The sequence below is a fragment of the Gopherus flavomarginatus genome, chromosome 5, assembly GCF_025201925.1.
Source record: "Gopherus flavomarginatus isolate rGopFla2 chromosome 5, rGopFla2.mat.asm, whole genome shotgun sequence".
In the NCBI taxonomy this organism is placed as follows: domain Eukaryota; kingdom Metazoa; phylum Chordata; order Testudines; family Testudinidae; genus Gopherus; species Gopherus flavomarginatus.
Window position 1 is genome coordinate 73,698,898 of NC_066621.1, and position 22,924 is coordinate 73,721,821.

The 22,924-nt window shown below is 42.8% G+C and overlaps 1 protein-coding gene across 1 annotated transcript; it reads left to right on the plus strand.

The window, feature by feature from the left end:
• The first annotated feature begins 201 nt into the window (after nucleotides 1-201).
• Nucleotides 202-5,903, plus strand: DBX1 (developing brain homeobox 1). The gene is made up of 4 exons (XM_050955445.1): nucleotides 202-571; nucleotides 1,193-1,294; nucleotides 3,349-3,551; nucleotides 4,605-5,903. The coding sequence occupies exons 1-4, from the start codon at nucleotides 202-204 to the stop codon at nucleotides 4,977-4,979; spliced, it is 1,050 nt and encodes a 349-aa protein (XP_050811402.1). The 3' UTR covers nucleotides 4,980-5,903.
• Nucleotides 5,904-22,924: the final 17,021 nt, after the last annotated feature.

Sequence of the window (22,924 nt, forward strand, 5' to 3'; positions counted from 1 at the left end):
GTTGAACCCCTTTGTTCGAGCTGTCACTTTTGAAAGAGCTTTAGCAGGGCTGACCACTATAAAACCCATCACCCAGGAGGAAGGGCAAAGAGAACCCTGCCAGACTTACTAGTTGGATCTTTACTAAAGAGGTTTGCAAAGCAGAAAAAAATACCACGCCAGGTTCCTTGGACCTTGAAAAGTATTTGCTTAGCCTCTGCGATGATGTTCCCAAGTCTCATAGCTCCTCCGGCTGTGTACCCGAGTCTCCTGCGGCCAACTCCTACTTTAACTTTGCCTCAGTCTCTGCAGTCAGCCTTTTCTAGCCATTCTAGCTTCTTGGTGGAAGATTTGATCAGGATCAGCAGGCCTGCCAGTTACCTGCCTAGGAACGGCCCTCCGTCTAGCATGTCCCCTCCAGCCTCCGGGACCAGCACAGCCAGGACAGACACTCTGACATCAGACCTCGTCAGCTGCAACACCTCTAGCGCTAGGAGGGTCTGTTCCCCGCAGACTTCAGTCTCATCCAATAACGATTCCACTTTCCTGAAGTTTGGGGTCAACGCCATCCTCTCGTCCACTCCTAGAGCTGGTAAGCGTCCAACTTTAGCGCCTCAATTTAGTGTTTCAGGAGGACTAGCAGGAGCGTATTCCTGTGCACTGTTTTCCAATCGGAAAACCATTAAGTACATTAAGGGTGGGGAGGGTTTCTTCCTGTACATCACTGCCAGTGTTGAAGAAATGATCATCAGCTGAGTGTTTGAGGAAGGGGCGGGGGGGAGGGAGGCAGAGACCTGCAATCGAGAAGCAGAGATTTTCTTCAGAGCATTGGTTGAAGAGTAATGGGAGGCCCTGGTTCTCCGTTCGTTCTGCCGCATTGCCTCTTGCATCTTTGCAGAAATGATATGGGTCCCTCTAAATTTTGGAGAGCAGAGCTGTTTGTTTGTTTGTCGGTCTGATAAACGATGCCAAAGTGACTAATCTCTGCCTCGTTAGTATCAGTGCTCTGGCAAAAAGAAAACAAAACAATCCCAGGAACGGGATTATTTTTTAAACTAGAACCAGGCAGATTAATTTGATCCGTCTGCATCTGCTTTAGGGAAGAAATATTGTATTGAGCTGCTACTTAATCATCTCCACTGCTCTCTTCCTGCTACTGGTGGAATCCCATGAACGGTAAATATCTTTTTTTATTTGCTTTTATTTTTGCCAGAAACCTCCCCTGCGTTGCTTCCAAGTGTCCCTCCAAAGACATTCTCCTTTCCATACTTTGAAGGATCCTTCCAGCCTTTTATCAGATCTTCTTATTTCCCAGGTAGGTCTCAAGGCCCCTCCCCCCTCCTGACGCCTATCTCATCGCTCTCCTCCACTCCCACCCCCCTTACTTGTTCAAGGCATATCCCAGTCATATTTCTCCGTCCACCCTTGGGGGTTATGCTCTAGTTCAGAGGTTGGACGGAGAACAACATTCAAGAATCAGTCGCGCCAATTTGATGCCCTATTTAGCACAAGCAGTGACTGCTTGACATTTCGTACCAATTCCCCCCTGATCTACAAATTAGCCGGAATTGTCATGGTCCAAATTTGAGGCGGTTCCCTTCTCACAGAGAAGCTGCTGGCATCCTCTTCATGGCTGCGGTTTTCCCACAGAGTCAGTGCACTCTGCCGGTGATCCCCAACAAAAGTTTCAGCACCATGACCAATTTGGTCAGCTCCCTCTGGGCAGCCACACACAGACCTAGCGCTGACTTTACCATGCTGCTGATAGACATTTACCAGCCATGGGCTAATTTCCCATTAAGGGTCATTCAGTGTTCCAGTATTTTCACAAGACCACATGGAGCGTTCCCTTGTTTGGGGTATTCGGTGTGGCAAAAAAGCCACATACATACCCCAAATCCCTGTCCATTAGAAAATTTACAAATACAATCTGGGCAGGTAAACAAAAACAAATCAAAATTATGATGAAAAGTCCATTAACCTTTTCATTGCCTACTTTGTGTCTTCAGTGTCATGTTATGACTAAGTATTAACCACTTCTCCCAGAGTTACATTGAAAAGCAAATCTTATCCCCTTACAACCGGAGAGTATATTAATCATTTCGTTCGTAGGTCTCCAATTTCATATATTTATTTATATTAATTGAAGGCTATTAAAATGTAATAAAATTTACACTGATTAAAAAAGACAAAAATCAAGAAGGCTCAGGGTATTGAGATCTGAGTCCTATGGCTGCAAAGTGTCAGGATCTGGGGCAACAATTAAAAAAATCTAATTAGACAAACAAGCTATTAATATTTTTTTAAAAGGAAGAAAATAATCCAAGCTCTTCCATTCATGCTCCTGATAATGGAATTTGCTTCTTTTCTCCAGCATGTGAATGGCCTAACAAAAACAACTTGAGCTTTATAAATAGCTTTTCATGTCCATTTAATGAAAATGATTTGGGGAAAGAGAAGACTGTGTCATCAGTATTCTCCCAAGGAGCTTGGCATGCAGTTGTGTTTAGTTTGAAAGTGTAAATCTCTTTTGTTCCAATAATATATGGCTTTAGCTGCTTGTCCTCAGTCTTTTTCTGTTAGTTCATTACTACACAATTACCATTCACGCTTCATTAGAATCTCTGTCTCTCTTTGGGATTTTGTTTAAGGCGAAACTGTGCCCTTTTTATCATACCAATACCATTGGGAACCAGTCAATGTGCTAATTAGCTGTTACTTTTCATGTCTTCGGATTGAATTCTTCAAGTTTTGTAAGGGGGGAGGGAAGATTAATATAAAAAAAGATGAATACTGATTGATCAAAACTGCATCTAAAGAGGATTTTTTTGTTCAAACCAGAAAAGTCCCTCATTTTCATCTCAAGAATAATGAAGTGTCTGAAATGATAAAAGCTTCTGAAAAATCAAATACTTTAGAGAGAGAGGGGGGAAAAAAGCTTTTTTATTATACCTCTATTTTAGTTGGTATGCCTCGCTTTGCCTTTTCAAGCTGCAAACCTTTGAAACACATAACAAAACAGCCCACTATTGATACATTTTACACGTTTCAGTTGATGTATCTAATCCTAGTTATCACTTGTTGAAAGGGACAGTTATTTAAGCGTAAAGTTCCTTTCATTGCTTCAGGTTTATAGGTGCTGGTCCATTCAGTGGGATGTGTGTACAGAGTGAAAGAAGGTGGGGGGGGGGATGGCAAGAGAGTGAAAAAGACAGACAGAAAGAAAGAAAAAGCTGGAGAAAGTGCAAAGAAGTTAAAGGAAAGAAGGGGAGAGAAGCGGAGAAGTAGAAAGCGGGGAGGTGGGGGGGAAGCCTGTTTGCAGTTTCTTGGCTCGCTCAGCTTAGTCTCTGCTCCTGTCTCTTTCCCCAGCGTCCTCCTCGGTGGTGCCTATCCCTGGCACTTTCTCCTGGCCCCTGGCTGCTAGAGGAAAGCCCCGCAGAGGGATGCTTCGCAGGGCAGTCTTCTCGGACGTGCAACGCAAAGCTCTGGAGAAAATGTTTCAGAAGCAGAAGTACATCAGCAAGCCAGACAGGAAAAAGCTGGCAGCCAAACTGGGGCTCAAAGACTCGCAGGTAACTAACAACCCCTGCGTGTGCGTGCATGGGGGGGGGGGGTGCGGGGAGAAGGGTGGCATGGGAGCCCGAGGACCAGCCATGGGATCAGCATCTTGCCATCCCAGGGGAGAGCCTTTCGCAGGCCACTGGTGGGGATGTCCGTCTCTGGGCCATTGGGGCCAATCCTGCCAGCTGCTGGGCGCCACCTTACGGGCACCATCAGGATAAACAGCGTGTCCCTATGGACTCAGCAAATGTCGGCAGAGCCCCCAGAGACACACACGGGGGGAGAGATATGTGGATTCCCTGGGTGAGGAGTTACAGCGTGTACACAACGAGGGATCCCCTCGCTTGCTGGGTTTCTATCCTTCCTCCCCTTCTCACCTGTCACCGCTTCGCTACCTTTATCCTCTCAAGCCTGGCGCATACCGAAGAGCCTTACCCCAAAGATCTTACAATTTAGGGCCCGATCTTGGCAGCTCCCGGGCGCTCTCCGCTCCCACAGACCTCAGTAGGGCTGGCTGGGACCCAGCGCCCTGCGTGGTGGTAACACTCCCCGCATCCGGCCTGCGCTCGGGCTAGCGCTGGACAGGGGAGAAGAGCTCAAGGGCCGGGGCGGGTGCAGTAACCGCTACGGCTGCGGTGGGAGGAAGCGGCGGCCTGGCAGGTGGAGCAGGGAGATCCGAAGGCTGTTCCAGATTGGGGCTGGCGGGCGGGCATTCAAAGGCCAGCGGAGAGCCCAGTGTGGGAGAAAGCGGAAGGGAGAGCAAGCCGAGGCATCGCTGTCTGGAGCCAGTAGAGCAGGGCTGCCCATCTACAAACTGCTAGTGCCCACTGCGCGCTGGGCACCGACCACACCCTCCCCCGAGACCTCAGTGCCTCCCCGGAGAGCTGACATGAATGGAGAGTCTATCGGACTCCCCCTGGGCCGAGGCAAGCTCTCAGCAGCGGCGCATTGAAGCGGTGGTAGTGGCAGCGGGGGTGGGGGCTGTAAGTCACACGTGCCCAGCCGCGCACCCTCCAATTCTGTGTAACCGGAGCCCGGGGCTTTGTGAATCCCTTTCAATCCAGGTGAAGATCTGGTTCCAGAACAGAAGGATGAAGTGGAGAAACTCCAAAGAAAGAGAGCTTCTCTCCTCCGGGGGCTGCAGGGAACAAACCTTACCCACCAAGTTCAACCCTCACCCAGACCTCAGCGACGTGGGCAAGAAATGTTCAGAGGAGGAGGAAGAGGAGGAAGTGTCCTCTCTGTGCCCAGCCAGCCCTCAGCACACCCTGACCTACCACCAGTCCCCCGAGCACCTGCACTTGAGGGACAGACTGGACTCCCAGATGCCCCCCTCTCCATCCCACTCCAGCAGCCCCAGCAAACCTTCAGACTTCTCAGACTCGGAGGAAGAGGATGATGAGGGGGAAGAGGAAGAGGAGGAGATCACAGTCTCTTAGATCTCCTGCCTGCCCCCACCACAAGAGGGGACTTTGCAAAGATGTAAATCAATAAATAGAAGTATAGAAGTGCTATAAAATTGAAGAGGTGGTGTCCCTCCTGAATGTCTACATGGTTCTCACATGCAGGTTATTTATGGCATAGCCAAGTCTGTCTACACTTACACTTCTTTCCTTGTCTATTTGCTCTTCTTATGAGGCCTTGTATACATAGCAGCCATTAGCCTTTCCCTTTGTATCTATGTTTAGCAACCAAACTTGTGTGATAGCTGCATTTTCCCCATGCAAGCCACAGACAAGATAATTGGAACACCCTGCTTTGGAAGGCATACTTGGTATATAGCAAGGGGGAAGTAATTAAATGGAGTGAAGACTGTGGTTTGGAGACAAAATCATGGTAAATGCTGTAATTCTTTTATTAGATTTCAAGAGAACTCTCTGCTATTATTAAGTTATGGAAATGATGAAAGCTGTATAGTATGATCCTGGAACCCTTGTTTACGTGAGTAGTCCTTACACATGTGAGTAATCCCTGTGGAACTATTCATGGACCAGACCATGCGCCTCTTAATTACATCCAGTAGTACCATACTCCCAAGTATGCCAGTGGGACACATTTGGAGTATGTTGTTACTTAATTGAGAGAACTTAGACCCTCATAAGTAAGGACTAACTGGCATGAACAAGGGTTTCAAAACTGGGATCTATGTGTTTACATTTTAATTGGTGCAGCAATACTATATATGAAGCACTCTCTAAACCACTTTTTGTCCACACATCTGTGATCAATTTCTACATTGCTTCTAGTATAGGTTTAATGTGGATGGAGGATAATGGATATGCCTCTTTGATTTTTGACTGAACTTTGCTGTCTTTGCACAGCTTTTATGAACTGTACACTATTTTGTACACTTACGCTGTATGGATGTTTTATACCAAGGTTATTGTGAATGAGTATAAAGATGGACTGATAAGATCTCTTTTGTTTTTTAATGGTTTTTAAACTAAAAAAGTAGCTGTTTAACTGTGTAACTTATAAAAAACACTTTTATTTTGTATTTTATGTGTACAGATTTTAAATATGTATATATAATAAATGGAATGAATGCCAAATAAAAAGTAGATTTCTGTGGTTGGTCACGTCAGTCTGTTGTTTACAGACTGCTGTAGGTTGTGTCTGGGAACAAAGGAGTGTATAAACAACAGGAGACTATCAGGACCAGAGATTTTATAACACCCATATCAGCACTTTAATTTAAAACTGCTACATTTCAGTTGTGTTACTAAATAGATTTTAAAGGATACACCCTGTCCTGAAACCCTTATTCCCATGAGTAGCCCGTACTTTCACAAATAATCTCGCTAGCTACAGTGCTGTGCACGATCAACAGTTTGCACCTTCCTCAGTTATGATTCCTCTTTCCTCCAACTCCAACCCTCACCCAAACCAACATCAGAGGGCAAACCCTTGACCCCATAGGCCCAGTCCTACATGGCGCTGAGCAGCCTTAAGTCCTACACTGGGTCCCATGTGGTCAGAATGTTTACATGGGGAGGGAGGAATCAAAGAAAAAGGGAAACTCCAGGTAGGCAACAAGTTGTTACTCCAAATGTGAGAACACCACATCAAGTCTGTGACCCTTTTAGTAACTCAGTTTGGAACAAGCAGACAATTTAGAAGCTTTAAGCCCCATCCTGCCTACACAATTGGGTGGAGGGCTTACAACACAATGTTACCAGGATCTGGCTCCAAGCTAGTAATACCACACTATCCTCAGATCAGTAATCCCAGCAGAGTTCGGGTAGGGCCTGTGCCTTTTATATTTTATTTATAATTTTAACTGTTTCAATTTCATATTAGGGACTCAATGATGTTCCTCTAAAGATGAGGACTAAGGTCTATGATAATCATTCACAAGTATTTAAAACACTAAGAGCACAATACTTCTTCCATTGAATCCAACAGCAAAACTCCCATTGACTCCGAAGGGAGCAGGATTGGGTTCCAAGAAAGGAGAATAATCTTTAGGATTTACAACTAGGAGTAATGCAATGAAATTAAGCAAAGGAATATCCCTGAATATCAGGAATTATGGGGAAATTCCTAACAATTGTGGAATAATTTCTTCAAGGAAATTATGGGAGCCCCATTGCTTGAGACATTTAAAATTGGAATGGGGATTATACTGCATGGAATAGCTCTGAACTGACTGCAGGGATGGATTAGATGACCTAATAGGTCTTCTTCATCTCTAACTTCTATGATTCACTCACTGGGTAATTGTAAAGCTGATTTACAAAGAAAAAGGCATTGACAATTGCTGAAGCACTTATTTGGCATTGGGTGAAGGCTCTTTATTGGTATGAGCTTAAGTGCTAAAAACACAGTTACATCCTATACATTGTGCCCTTTCTATTCCAATATTATCATTTTGTCAACAACTAAATTTGGGTCAGGATTAATTGTCTTTCCTTGTCAGTGGACAGGTCATCAAAGTCTCTTTTCTCTCCTTAGTCTCATCCTCTGATATTTTATTTAAAATTAATGTTATGTCATAAAATGATGACAATAATCAAGGCCAAGAGTTTTAAGTAATTAATGATTTTGGGTGTCCAACCAGAGTTGCCTTACAGGAGCTTGATTTTCTTAAAGTGTTCTCATCCTCTGAAAATCAGGCCCCATGAAGGTGTCTAAAGCTGGGCAGCCAAAAATGGAGGCACCCAAAAACACTAATTACTTTTAAAACTCTTGACTCAAGGCCCCTCTGAACATGATGGTTGAAAATTAACAATTGTACGATAACAGGAGTTTTTGTCTCATCTGAGTGCAGTATAAATGGGAGATGATTTCTCCCTTTTTTTGGGAGCAGCTGGAAGAAACAAATTAGTCCAGGGTCAGTATACAATATTCCCCTCTTCTTCCACTCCCTCCCTATTATCTGTGGGTATATTACATCACCTCCACTGAGCACAGTTGGACAGTTCAATTCATGTAACATAAAATGAGCTTTCGTCAAGATTTCATCGTATAGCATTAATGACATTAATTTGGATAGAGTTTTAAAAAACCCACAAAATGTATAATTAATCATTGGAACTGATTGCTACAAGATCATATTAAAGTCAAGAGCTCAATAGGCTTCTAGAAAGGATTAGGAATGAAATCCTGGCCTTATTAAAGTCAATGGCAAACTCCCATGGACTTCAATGAGTATATGTGTAATGAGACCATCTGCAGTTACTTTAGTTATCATATGAACATGTATAAAAAATAAGAGCTATAAACACTCATGGAGAAGCCAAACTAACTGACAGGGATTAAGAAAAAAGACTTGTTATATGGGCAGATTATTACATTATCTTGCATTAAGAGGTTTCTTGCACCACTTTCAAAGAAAGGATCCCAGGCTAGATGGACCATTAGTCTGATCCAGTTTGGCGATACCCACAATACCACAAAGGGTGAAATACACCAGGGTGCAATGGGCCAGCACATAGGGTGACCAGATAACAAGTGTGAAACATTGGGACAGGGGGTGGAGGTCGGGGTAATAGGTGCCTATTTAAGACAGAGCCCTGAACATTGGGACTGTCCCTATAAAATCAGGACATCTGGTCACCCTACCAGCACAAGACCTGTACAGTGCTTCTGTCCTTAGCTTTCACCCAGATTCTTGTTTGCACAGATGAGTGGGATTTTCAAAAGCACCTGACTTCAGAGCACAAAGCTCACTGAGTTTGCAGATTTCTGAATACTTTGTTTTAATGTTGCTCTGCACTCTTAAAAAAAAGTTTAAAAAGTAAAATGAATTTCAAATACAGATAGGGAGAGAAAGCAAAAAACTTAACACTCTTTCTACTGTCCCATCAGCCTATTCTTCTTCTTAGTTACTGTTGCTCAACAGTATCTTACCACTAAACCAAGGCATTTTTCACTGCTTGAAATTAATTCAGACTTACAAGGTTTTGGTCTTTAAAAAGGTTAGACCAGGGTGGGCAAACTTTTTGGCCTGAGGGCCGCATCTGGGTATGGAAATTGTATGGTGGGCCATGAATGCCCAGTGGGGGAGGGAGACTCTATGGGGTGTAGCATGGAGGTGGGGCTCTATAAGGAATGTTACTGAGTTGGGGGAGGCAGGACTCATGGAGTGTGGCATGGGGTGGGGCTCTACAGGGGCAGTACCGGGGACCCCTAAGTGTCTTGCTGGCAGTGACACTAAGGTGGCTGTACCAGGCACCACCATGGCACCCTAGCTGGGATGGGTGTGGCCTCTGGGCTGTTTTAAGGCTCTCGAGGGTGGGGCCGCAGAAGACTGGAAGGGGATTGGGCACGCTGCTGCATGGGGGGGACGACGACACTGCCATGTAGGGGTGGAGTTCCAATCTCAGAAACAGCACAGTGAAGTCATGCCTGCGCAATGTGACTCTGTGTGTTGGAAGATGGTGCTCATCAAGGGAATTGTGAGTGTGGGGCTGGGAAATGCCAGGTGGATGGACTGGGGCAAGCCCCCAACCCCTGGCAAGATCTCGAGGGCCGGATAAAAACATCTGATGGGCCGGAAGCAGCCCAAGGGCCATAGTTTGCTAACTATGTTAGTGATTACTAACTAGCTGTACGTTAATTCAGACTAAGGCCAAACGAATATTGCAGAAATTTTTCTGTGCATAGTTCCTTGCATTTTTAGGTGAATTTCATAAGAATTTTAATATGAATTGTTTGTGGGGAGTGGACAACGATGCAGCTTCCTGGGGATGAGGGGAATGGTTTAGTTTCCTCTTTCCGTATCCCAGCGGTTCTTGACAGAAATTAGCCATCCCACTTCACCCAGCTCCAATAATGGCCACTGTATCAGTCAAATAGGTGCATTGTTATAGTTTCTGCCAAAATATTTAGCAGTGAAGATGATACCATTAATACTTAAATGGGCATCAGACTTGTGGTAGCCTTCTGAGATTAATGGAAGTTTTGCCATTGACCTCAGTGGAGTTAAGATTTAACCTTTGCTTTGTAAGTCTCATCCAAATATATGATATTGCACAAAGATATTATTCACTTGCTACTTTAACAGGAAGCTGTGAAGGCAGATCAAAACTATGTAATATATTAACTATTTCTTTGTGAATAAATGTATAACCTGGATCCATACTGCACTGCCATATTGTTTTTAAAACCAACCCAACTCCTCTTGGCGTTAATCAGAAGTGCAGGTCATTTTTTCTGTCAGATTATACACAAAATGGGCAAATGATTTCACTCTACTGGGAATGATCTTATGTAAAATTTCCCTTCCCTGAATTCTTTATTATTGTTCCTTGATCTTTTACCTACTTTGTGCTAGAAGCAAGGCAACTCTCTGGTATCAACTCTTTTCCATTCAAAAACCAAGGAAGAAAGAGAAGAAACAATTACCTTTAATTAAAAGAAAACTGCACTAGGGTACAGATCGTATGTGAAAGTTCAATGTGTACCTAATAGGAGAATTTGATTAAAAAAAAAACACAAGAAAAATGCATTCAAAAATTATCCACAGAGGACTTTTTTGCTTGGATCAGGGTCTGCAGTCTCTGCTTAATACCACCCCTTAGCATTGAGTCATGAATATTCATCTGAATCTGCTTTAAAAAATGGACTTGAAAAAAAATCAAACCAAATGCCAATGTATTTCAAAGAAAGAGTTCAATCTAGATACTCAATGAGTTAAATATCTTTACCTGAATGGGAATTCAAGAGGTTTGAGGATTAATGTTCAAAGATGCTGATCCTATAGGACCTTAGTACCTCACTTAGCAAGACTGCTTCAGAAGATCTGGGATTATGACCCAGGATATACCACTACACCAAGTTCTCAGGCCTTGTAATTGAAAGCAAGGTCTCTTAATCTACCCTAATGTAATAAACATCCAATGTAACGAAATGTACGCATGAGGAGTCCGGACATGGAGAATGAAACAGCAGCCAAAAAGGCTGCCTGAAAAAGAGCTCTTTGTGGCTTGAAAGCTTTTCCCTCTCACTAAACAGAAGTTGGTCCAATAAAAGATATTACCTCACCCACCTTGTTTCACTTACTCTAGAGCGGTGGTTCTTAACCTTTGCTGCAGCCTGCATCCTTTCGGTTCCCAAAAATATACATTCTTGTAACACTTACCAAAAATCATTGAAATAGGCCAGTTCTTTAAACCTGGATATAACTATAGAATGAAAGAGATCGAAATTAAAATAAATATATAATTCTTAGTTAAAATTTAATGCAGCAATTGTTAAAAGAAATGTATAATGTTGATAAATACATAGGTTTAAGGAAACAAAGTCATTGTACTTACGTGCATGTGCTTAATTTGCGTTTTCGATGATTTACCTTCTAAAAAAGTCTGGCATGTCTCGCCCCCCTCCCCCCCCCGAAAGGGCATCTAGCACCCCTAGGAGGTGTGTACACCCCAGATGAAGAACCACTGCTCTGGAAGTTATTCATATATGCAAGTAAAATAACCGCATATTAGCATCAGTCTCTGAGCCAGCACACTTAGCAGTAATTTTTTTTGTTTCTAAAGATGAAGATGAAAATAGTAACCACCATAGCATGTCATTCATTTAGAAAGCTCTCTGTCCTCCTTTGTGACAGAAGAATGATTGAGAGTGAAGCACAAACCAAGAGGATAAGTAAAAGAGTAGATGACGCTTGGAAAAAGTCACTTAACCTCTCTGTGCTTCAGTTTATGCATCTGCAAAATGTATCTAAAATTTACATGCATTATCTCACAATGGTTTCAAAAGGTTTAACTAATATTTGTAAATGAATTTGAGATCTTTGTATTCCTTTGCATTGCTATAGAACCTTTCATCTAAAGATGCCATTTATTGAGAGTCTTCCCATTCAGTAAGTTTTTAACAACAAAAATTACAAAATATAAACTATTTGTCCTCATAAATGTAATTTCTACAAGTGCTGTTTATTACGCTGGAACTGGTTGTGACAACACAGTTAGGTAAAGGTTTAACAGGAATTGTTCACTTTTTATTTCATAAAAAGCACAGTAAAAATGGCAAAAATGAAAAAGCATCTGAATTTTGACTAACATTTGAATTTTTCATGGTGGTTTGATGAAAAATGGGTCAATACAGAAAAAATAGTATTTCCAAAATCATCACTTTGATATTTTTCACCAAATCGTCTCACCTTTTTTCAATGTTTTTGCAAGACAAGGCATGAAACATGCTGGGCTCTGGTCTTTGTTGCACACGTGCCAAGTAATGCAATATCAGTTATTTAAAGATAGTATTTGTCTCAAAACTGGCCACTTTTTCTTCTTAACTAAAAAGAAATGTGGCAAGACAAATCCACTGTATTCAGAAGTGATGATGAAATGTCTGCTGGGAAAACCTCTGGGGGGAGGGGGTAAAAGAGAGATGTGTGTGTGCATGAAAGAAGGGGGGAGAGTGATAATTATGTAGCAATAGTATCTGAAACACCATAATCATTGGGGCTTAAAGAGACAACCAACCAGTTCTGCTGGGGAGACCGTCCAGTTGATTCAAATCCACTAGTTAACCAGGCACATAACCCAATGAAGAAGCTTCCTGAATAATATCTGAGACTGCAGTTTGGGGAAATTGCCTCATGTCATTGTAGAAAAATACCTGGTCTGAATTTGGCTAGAATCATTGGTCTAAATTTTAAAATTTAGGTGCTTAATGCTAAGAGCCTAAATCTATCTTTCAGTACATAAATATGAGTGACCAGATTTTCAGAAGTGCTGACCACCCACAAACCTCAGTAAAATCAATGGAAGCAGCAGGTGTTCAGCAGCTGTGAAACTGTTGTTCTGTCTCAAACAGTGTTAAAATGAAAGAGAGGATTGTTGAGCATGTATCTTTCATTTCCACTAAGCAGCCCACATTTTGCAGGGTAGAAAATGGAAACTTGCCTATCAAGAGCCTCATATGAAGAATTCACAATATCCATCTCAGTCTGCTCTGCAGCTGTAGTCAAGGTGTAACCCCCATATCTGATTTTGTTCGGAGGTCTCTCAGAAATACTATAGTGAAAAGTTGCTTCTCTGAACAATGATCACCCCAAAATGTGCTTGTCTAAAATGGGATGCTTTCTCCTGAATTATAATGAACACACCAAAAAGTAGACTTACCTCATTCACATGAATTAATTCCAAAGAGAGGCAATGTGGTCCAGTGGATTAACCACAATAGAAACAGGAGGCTGGTATAAGAAGTGGAATGTTTGATTTCCTTTGATTTTTTTTTTGCTAAGAAACATCTAGCTTTAAATATTGTACATTGACTTGTGCCAAAAGTAGAAGAAAGTCATTAGCCTCTGGTCCAGCCAATGTAATTAAGAATCCTGACTCCACTCCAAATCTATATTTGCATTCACTAGTTCAAAATCCTAACTAGACAGAAGTGAAATAAGTAAGAATTGAAAGTCCTTGGAATCTGAAATCTAGATAAAGCTTATCAGGTAGGGTATACTGGTTACAGACTAAAAAACTTACAACAACATCATTTACTCTGACGGAACAACTTGATGCCTTCCTAAGAACTAATCCATTACAAAACTTTTCCTCTCCCCTTCATATGTAGCTTTACTGATTCAGGTCACTGAGACTTCATTAGGAAATTCCATCAATTCTGAACTGAATCTTCTTAACATCTTCCTCATATGTTGCTGTGCCACCCATTCAATGCATCAAAGTGACTTTTCATCCTTCAGACTTTGAGCTTACAGCTTTAAAATGGCACTAGGTCTTTCATTTACCGTATTCCCCCTAAAGAAGATAGGTGGAAGAGTCTTTAGGAACAACTAGAACTCACTACATGTTCTACAAACTCATCTCTTTCACTTACATGTATCTACGAAGGGCTTATCTAGGTCAGGGAAATTCGCTTTGGTGTATGCCCCTAATGTAGACACTGCCTTGATGCAAAATGAGACCTTCAATGATGCGACTTACCTAGTGCCATGGGTCTACTCTGGGGTTGCACCCACCAAACTCATCCCCTACAGAGGCTATCAAACATCCTTTCAAGGGCAATACATTTTAATTTCTACTGATCTGAGCAGCATTCAAATCAGCGACCTGCAGATAACTGGTTCCACAGCTCACTATAGCTATGGTCACACTACAAGTGCTACAGCTACAGAGGTGCAGCAGCAGAAAAGGGATGCAGTCATGCTCTGGGCATCAGAGGGAAAATGGAGGAAACCCAGGGGGAGTTTTAGAACTAAGATCTTTAGAACCAAGACATATACCCACCACCACCACCCCCCTCAGGTGTCAGAGCCAACAGTACAGTCATGTACTAAAAGTTTGTAAAGGGAAAATGAGGCGTGGTAAATGTGGGAGAGAGCATGCCTATGAAAATTGTATTGAAGGGGTGGTGTTCAAATGCAATGGTATATACAGTTCAGCATATGGAGGGTGTACAGTGACAAGCTAAAGAGATACAAAAGGCAAAAGTTGTTAATATATCTTATGCAGAAGACGCAAGGAGGCTGTCAAAATATGAAAAGGAGAAAATCAGCACAGGGAAAAGGGGAACTGAAGACTTAACCTTATTCTATTAAAAATATGATAAATACTGTGGAAGGAAAAGGCAATTATATACTAGTAGAGAAAAAAGAAAGGGTTATTGCATTTATGATGGCAGTGATAAGTTGCCTATTTCAAACAGTGGGGAAAAACAGGAAAAAATGAAAATTATAGCAAGCAGAAAAATACTCGTATGTTAGCAATCTGTCAATTGACCATACTGAATGAGGTTAATGGTGAAATATGACTAGAATGAGTATCACAATCTCTTGTTGGAATATCCACAATCTGACAGCACATGGTTAAGATCTAAAAGAAAATATCCTGGAAATGAAAACTAAACCAGATATTATATGGATCAAGGAAACATGGTTGGTTAAAGAGCTTGCTTTAAAAAAAAATTTAAAAGTGGTATACCACAAAGCAGTGTTATCAACCCAGCCTTGTTTAATGTGATGAAAAATTTGTTTGGGGTGATCATAAGAGCTGCAGTAGAAGTCACTCTATTCATAGATGATTGTGCTCTGTGGGTTAAGAGTAAAAATTTGAGGTGGAGGAAAAGACATGACTGGGAAAACATATGGTGTTTCAAGTTTTCCACTGCCAAACCAGAGAACTGAAACAAAAGTTACAAAGTAATGTAAACTGTGTCTTTATGGGGAACAAATGGATATATTAAAAAGTTTTAAATTCCTAGGGGTAATACTTGATACTAAATTACTTTGGGAAGATCATAAACCATGTTAGAGATAAATGTGTAGGAAAGATTATCCTGCTTATGTCTTAGTGGGACTAATTGGGGGTGAATAAGAAAATGCTAGTGGTGGTACATACAGCCTTAATCGGACCAGTTGTTAACTATGGCTGCCAAGTTTTTGAGTCAGCATCAAAATCAGAACTTAAAAAATTAGGTTTAACACAAGCCCAGGCACTATGAATTGCAGGCAGTACCTGTATGTACACTACAGATAGTTTCTGATGAAATGCCAGTTACACTACAAATGAAACTACTGGACCTAACTTTCTGGGCAACGTTAATGGGAACTATAAGGAGGGTTTTTTTCAAATATATACAGATGGGTCCAAAACACAAAATCAGGAAGACTAGGGACAGCATATTGTATACCAAAACTGGAATTAGTACATCTAAAAGAATATCCAATTGTGTAGCTATCATGACATCTGAACTAGTAGCAATTATGCTAGCATTAAATAGGATCTTGGATGTATGCTCAGCAATGGCTGTCATTTTATTGGATTCAATCTCAGGCCATATGGCCATACAAAGGGTGTCTTGGTATGCAGAAGTGACGTAATCAATGAAATTATATTTCTAATAACAGAGGTAGTACAGCTAGGGATAAATGTAGCAGTAGCTTGGATCCTAGCACATGCTGGGATAACAGGGAACAAAACTGCAGACAAAGCAGCTGAAAACATTATAAGAAATGGAAGGATTGACATAGAAATACCCTTGAGTAAACAGACATTCAAACAGCTAGTGCAGAAAAGTTGGAGAGAAACAGCAAAAAAAAAATGGATTAGTGAAAAAAGAGGAAAGAGACTTTGAATTTTGCCCTAGAGTTGAGAATAATGACACTCTTCAGGGCCTGAACAGGAAAAACCAAATTATTTTGTTTAGCATACTAACTGGCCATTGTGGCTTAAACAAAAATATTTTTCAAATAAATAGATGCAAAGATGGACTATGTGCACCTTGTGTGATGAAAGGAACAACTGATCACCTTTACAGGTATGTACAGGCTTTGATAAAGAAGAGGGAAAGTTTTCTGAGGAATTCAAATGTCTTAGGGCAACAAAAGTTACATTATGTTATTCAGTAAAATTAGTGGGGCAGTATTAAAAAAGTACTGTTACTGTGCCTGAAGGACATAAGGCAGAATGAGAGACTATAAAGCACTGAGTATTTAGTAATCGTAGCTAGTGAAGGCTATAGACCGCTTCACCATTTAAAAAGAAAAGCAAAGCCCTTTTGGGAATTGAAGGTCAGACACACACCTAGAGGTTATCAGACGGGGCAGAACCTCAACCTAGCAAGCTTTTTCTTCCCTTTTTAGTAATAGCAACTTATTATACCCCCGAGGAAAAGCCCAAAGTGACTGCAGCTGTTTTTTTATCTTCCCATTCAATTTAAGTTTGGAGAGATTTCAGGGTGAAAGGCAGTATATAATTGTAAGATGATTCTCACTTGTAAAACTTTCTCCAGCAGGCCTACCATGCTGAAAGTCATTACAACTTACAAAATAATGAAAAATAAGGGGCTAATAATTTACACAGAACTTCACTGAATGAAGATTCTCAGTGAAGATTTGTGCATCACTCATGCCTTTTAACTATCTGCTCTAGGCATCGTTTTAATAGTGCTTTGGCACATGATATTCCAGCACTGCATAGAAGGCCAGCATGACACTGCTGGATCATCACTCTAATTATAATCCTTAAACCTTAGATAATGCTTTTCATCCCCAGATTTCAAGGTGCTTCAAAGAGAAAGGTATCATAATCCCCATTTTATAGAGGGGAAAACTGAGACAAAGGGGAAATGACCTGCTGAAGGTCACTCAAGTTAGTGGCTGAGCCAGAAATAGGGCCAAACTCCTAATCAAGTGCCCTGTCCATTGGCTTGTGTTGCCTCTATTGAAACAGAATGGCTATTTCTGTTGATTTCTCCCTTGTTATGAATTGCTAGTATTGCTGTAATAGGAAATACTGTAACTGCTTATCTGAATGATCAAAATCAAGTCCTAACTTAGAGAATTGTAGAGGCTCTAAGTAAATAGAACAAATCAACTTGACAATGGGGTCACATGTGCTGTGGTCAAACAGGAGTAAGAGACAAAGCAGGAATTATCTCCACAAAGAGATTTAATCCTGGGCTATGCCTCCATTACTAGCATTTTATCTCTTTCTGAGTCTAATGAATATTGATGAACCATCAATAGCTAAGAAATAAAGAAATCCCCCTCAGCAGTTGTTGGTGTCTTCATGGTTAACCTGTATCATTTACTTATGAGTGTGTGAACCCACCTCTGGCAGCCATTCTAAATAAAGGGCCCTTGGAGAGGGAAAGGATAGTTAGAGACTGAAGGAAAGCTGTTCCACAAAATGACACCTTCAGCTGTACATCTCCATATTCCTTATGGTGAATCATGCACAAGAGTAGAGAACAGCCCTGGGGGTTATTTACCCACAGTACACACAGCAGAGGCAATACTCATGCTTTCAATGCTAATGGCTATGCTAGGGTATGTCTAAACTGCAGATGGGAGTGTGCATCTCAGCCAGGACAGACAGACATGCTCTAGTTCTCTTCAAGCTAGCATGGCCAAAATAGCAATGTGGACGTTGCAGCCCGAGCAGCAGCATGGGCTAGCTGCCCAAGTACAAGCCTGCCCCATCCCCTGGGTCCAAGCTCAGGTGGCTAGCCCAAGCCATTGCCTGTGCTGCAACATCCACACTGCTATTTTTAGTGTGCCAGCTCAAGCAGAGCTAGCAAGAGTCTTTCTACTCAGACTGGAAGGCATGCTTCCAGTTCCAGTGTAGACAAACCACCAGTGACAATATTCAGCATCACACTGGCCTGCGAAGCCTCGTGGTTCTGCAGGACCGTGTCTAATTCATTGGCTTTATATAGTTTGAATAAAATAATCACTATCAGAGTATCAGTGGCAGACATCCTTCCTCAGCCTGTTGGTGTGGGAAAAGTCCCATTGTTATTAAAGTAATAAAGAACAGGAGACAGTAATATAAAATGGGGAAGAGACGATTGTCCTTACCTGATCCAGGCCTGCTATAGTCTAGGATAAGAATCACTTTGCATGCTGTGTCTAATCAAATACACAATGGTCGGGGCAGGGCAAAATCCTGTCATCAGACAGAGTCACCCATTACAGCCTGGGAATCTCTGTGCACACACACCTCAACAGGTATTTTGATTCTTTTTCTCTCTTTCCCTTGGATTTGGGTGTTAGAAATCTGGTGTTAACAAATAGCCCTTTCCTTTACTCTCTGCTTGCTATACTCAGACTACCACAGAGCTTTCCCTCCTTTCTATACCTGTGCCTCTCAAGGCCAATAGCAAAACACACTACAAAAAATGAATGTAGGTGATGGGACAATCCACATTCCAATTGACTGTGATAAACTAGAACCTTTTAGGAAACACATAACATGTCTCCACATGCTTCTTTAGCCTATAACACCTGGGATGCATCTTCTCATTAATTCTTTTGCATCACTAACAGCTGAGGATCATGTAAGCAAGTAATCACCAAACTTCAGGCAGGATAGACCACCACACAAAAACCCAGACAGAGGTTGGGGGGAAGACCTGACCAAATTAGTATTTCCTAGCTCTACCACCTCCAAAAGAGAATCCCTCCCCCCATTACCCAAAAGGTCATATCAATGTATATGAAACAGAGATTCACAGGATGGGCCTCAGCTCCAACCAAACTTAAATAAAAGAACCCTTAGCCCCCATGTAACAACACACACATGGAAAAAATTACATTGCCATTGGCATCACACACAGTTGTACGTGATGCAGCACTGCATGACAGTCGTGCAGGACTCAGTAACCAGTAGCAAGGAACTATAACTATACTAACAGTCTTAAATCAGCTCTACCCTATAGCCATTAAGGCCCCCTCACAGTTCCTTCAGAGGTCACAGATATAACTACAGTCACACAGATCACAACGCACTAAATGTCATATTTAGGATGATAAACTGTAATTTACATGTAGCTCCCTTAGACCTAGTGCTCAACAAAGGGTAACAGTCAGCTCTTGCCCTTGGGCTCCTGAGGACGTGTTTACACAACTATTCTAGACTAATTATTCTGGACCAGCTATTTTAGTACATTTTCAAGCATGCACAAGCCCTTAAAGAGCCATTGTTTGTTTCTTCATGGTGAAAAGATACTGGAACTAAAAGGCCCATCACTTACCTCAGACAAGAAGGAAGTTTTGTGGCTGTGCCAGAGCCTGATGGAAGCTGAGTTTGTGTTAGGGGTATGGTAGTACTGGGAATTCTGGTTAGACCTTCCCTTAGAAGAGAGGAAGGGCCTCTTGATTTGCTGTTTATATAGGGGAGTGTCCGAGGCAGAGCTAGAGACATTAGCCATCCCATGATGCCCCTGGCCTGAAGCTTTCTAGTACTGATGAGGACATGTTAAAGTGCTAGTCCTTATAAATGCTTGGTCTTTTGCTACAGAGCTCAGAGTGCTAGTTACTGTCAGTTCTGAGAGAGGAAGGGAGACAGTGGCTTCAATGTCACACAATGTTTTGTTTTGATACCTAATGTCAATATTTGTATATGCCTAAACTCTGGCACAAAGCAATCCTTTGTCTAACACACAGGTGCAAACTAGGTCCCATGTTAAAACATTTAACCATTTGTCTAAGGGACACCACAGCTGGGATTGCTGTTATGTGTTAGGTATTCCATATCAGCAGAAGGAAGGGCGCTGACTTGAAACTCTTGCCTGGGGGGGGGAGGTGTTGAACCTTCTGCAACAGACTCCCTTTTCCCCCTTGCCAGGAGGCAGGAGAGGAGAAGATCAGTCTGAAGGGGAGATGTTTTTTGTTAAGTATTTCACTCTTGATCTTGTTCCCAATGTTAACATGCACCACCATCATTAGACTTCAAAGTTAACATCTAGCCCAAACAAATGAAGTGACTCATAACTTTCTTAGAGCTATTATTTCATGCTGTCTGTTGGCTGGCAGTATTACATCTGCTCACAGAAGGAGATATTGACACTGATGGGCTAGAGATGTACACTTTTCAAATAAAACCATAAACTAATTGGAAAGATGGAAAAACCAAAGCACTTTAAGTCCTGGGAGACAAGATGGTTCAATTTCTGTGCCTGACAAAACCTTCATCTCATCCAGTGTTGGATGGTGGGTTTTAAAAGCTAAAAATAAAAATAAAATCCCCTTTTGCGGGAAGGTCAAAATTACACCCCCTTTTCCAGATTCTGTGGGGTATCAGGAATGTGGGGCCTTGCTGCTATAAATCCCTCCTGTGAGCACAAGAGTGCTGGGAAGGATCATCTTATTGGCTACGGATCTGTGGGCTACACTGACCCAGGAAGTGGATATTGCACTCCTGATCCCATTAGTTCTAGAGGTCATGGAGTGTGGGCTACGCTGCCATGTGGGTTTCTAGTGGTAGAAGGGAGTTTGAAAGTGCATCTGAGATGTGCAGGAGCTCTGTTGCTGGAGACTGCTTGGGGCTATGCTGAACTGGTTACCCTCCAACCTCAGTGGTTTTACCTCTGCAGTTGAATCAGCTGGAACTGGTGATTGCTCTTTGTGGGAATTTAAATCTTATATGCTGCCTTTTTTCTGTGTTCTGCACCTTTAATGTCTAAGGTCTTGTCTATACTGTCAAGTATCTGCACAGTAAAGCAGACTTCTGTGTTGTAACTCCCGAGGTGTACACACTGCCAAGCCACTTAGTGCGCAGAAACAGTGCAGTTGGAGCACTGTAAAAAAACACCCTGACAAGAGGTGTAGCTTTCTGTGCCGGGGCTACAGCACCGCAGTGCTAGTGTAGGTACCCTGGTCGATTACCGCACTGCAATTGGCCTCCAGGAGGTGTCCCACAATGCCTCTTCTTGCCTCTCTGGTCATCAGTTTGAACTCTATTGTCCTGCCCTCAGGTGACCAACCATGAGCCCCACCCCTTAAATTCCTTGAGAATTTTGAAGGTCCTCTTCCTGTTTGCTCCGTGATGTATGCAGTGGTCTCAGCGCATCATTCGACATGACCATGCCTGCTCCATGCACCAGGTGATCCCCCTGCTTGGAGCAATGCTGAGCTGCTAGACCTCATCAGCATTTGGGGAGAGGAGGCTGTCCAGTCCCAGCTGCACTCCAGTTGTAGGAATTATGATACCTACAGACAGATTTCACAATACATGACAGAAAGGGGCCATGACTGGGACATACTGCAGTGCAGGGTCAAAGTGAAGGAGCTGCAGAACACCTACCAGAAGATGAGGGAGGCAAACCATTGACCCGGTGCTGTGCCCACAAGCTGCTGGTTCTAAGAGCTGGACACGATACTCGGTGGCGACCGCACTTCCACTGCGAAGGCCATTGTGGATACTTTGGTGGCTCACATGCCAGTCAAGAGTGGACTGACCCAGGAGGAGGAAATCTTGGATGAGGATGTGGAGAGGGAGTGGGACCCAGAGGCAGAGGATGACTCGGAGGTAAGCGATTCTTGCAGCCAGGAGCTCTTTTCTACCCTGCAGGAGGCTAGCCAGTCACAGCTGTCAGATCTTGGCGAAGTGCAAACAGGAGAGGAGGCCCCTGGTAAGTGGCTTTGATTTTGGGAATCACTGAAGTGAGTTGTTGGGGGAAGGAGGGTGGCAGAAAGCAGGCTTGTCTGTATGATGAACATACCACCACATGCCTAGTCTGAGTGGTGGAACAGGGTGTTGATTGAGTCCCTCACTTCCTGGGAATCTGTGTCAGAGATCTCCAGGAAACTCTCATGGAGATACTGGGAAATCTGCTACCGCAGGTTCTTTGGAAGAGCTGCTTTGTTTCTTGCCCCATTAAGGGTAACTTTCCCATGCCACTCTGCCATCACCAGGGGGTGGGGTGGGACAATTGCTGCACACAGGTGAGCCACATAAGGGCCAAGTCCTGGAGAAGACCTTCCCATGATTCCCTGCTCACCCTCAGCAGCGAGATATCTTCTGTAATAAACACATTCTGCGGAAAGTGTGGGGACAGGAATGATTATAAGGCCCCCCTACAGTGCTGGGTCTCCCCAGGAGCCACATGCCCAGTGTACAGTACAGTCCTGGAACACTGATTTCCCCTGCAGTTACTCACCATTTTGGGGGTCTTGTGGCTCATGTATGTTTGTCTAGGATCAGCCAGTTAGTGACAGGTATGTGAATAGTGGCTCTGTTTTAAATCACTGAATCAGTGGTGTGTGTGTTACAAACAGTGCTGCTTCTGTAAAATGTTGCATTTTGGCTTCACAGATAGATATAACTGTGGGAGCCGCTTCCCTTTTTGTTATCGCCAGCTGAATGGCTGCACAGAATTAGAAGGTGGCCATGAAGTACTAAATGTCATGATGCATGCCACAGCCAAAAAACAAGAATTGAAGGAGTGGCAGGACAGCGAGAAGAGGGACTGAAAGGAGAACGCGACGCACTAGAACGAAGCCATGGAGCGGCTCTTAAACATTATGGAGCACTAAGCAGACACGCTTCAGGTGCTACTAGCACTGCAAACCAAACAGCTCCACGCCTGCCTTCCCCCACAGCTGCTGTCGCAAAACTCTTTCCCATGCGCCCCCAAGACACCATCAACACACTCTTACCAACCTCCTGGCTCCAGTCTGTAC

Coding starts and splice junctions, on each gene's coding strand:
- DBX1 (XM_050955445.1), top strand. CDS start 202: ATGATGTTCCCAAGTCTCATAGCTCCTCCGGCTGTGTACCCGAGTCTC. Junction 1,295..3,348: donor CAGATCTTCTTATTTCCCAG/GTAGGTCTCAAG, acceptor CTCTTTCCCCAG/CGTCCTCCTCGGTGGTGCCT. Junction 3,552..4,604: donor TGGGGCTCAAAGACTCGCAG/GTAACTAACAAC, acceptor CTTTCAATCCAG/GTGAAGATCTGGTTCCAGAA.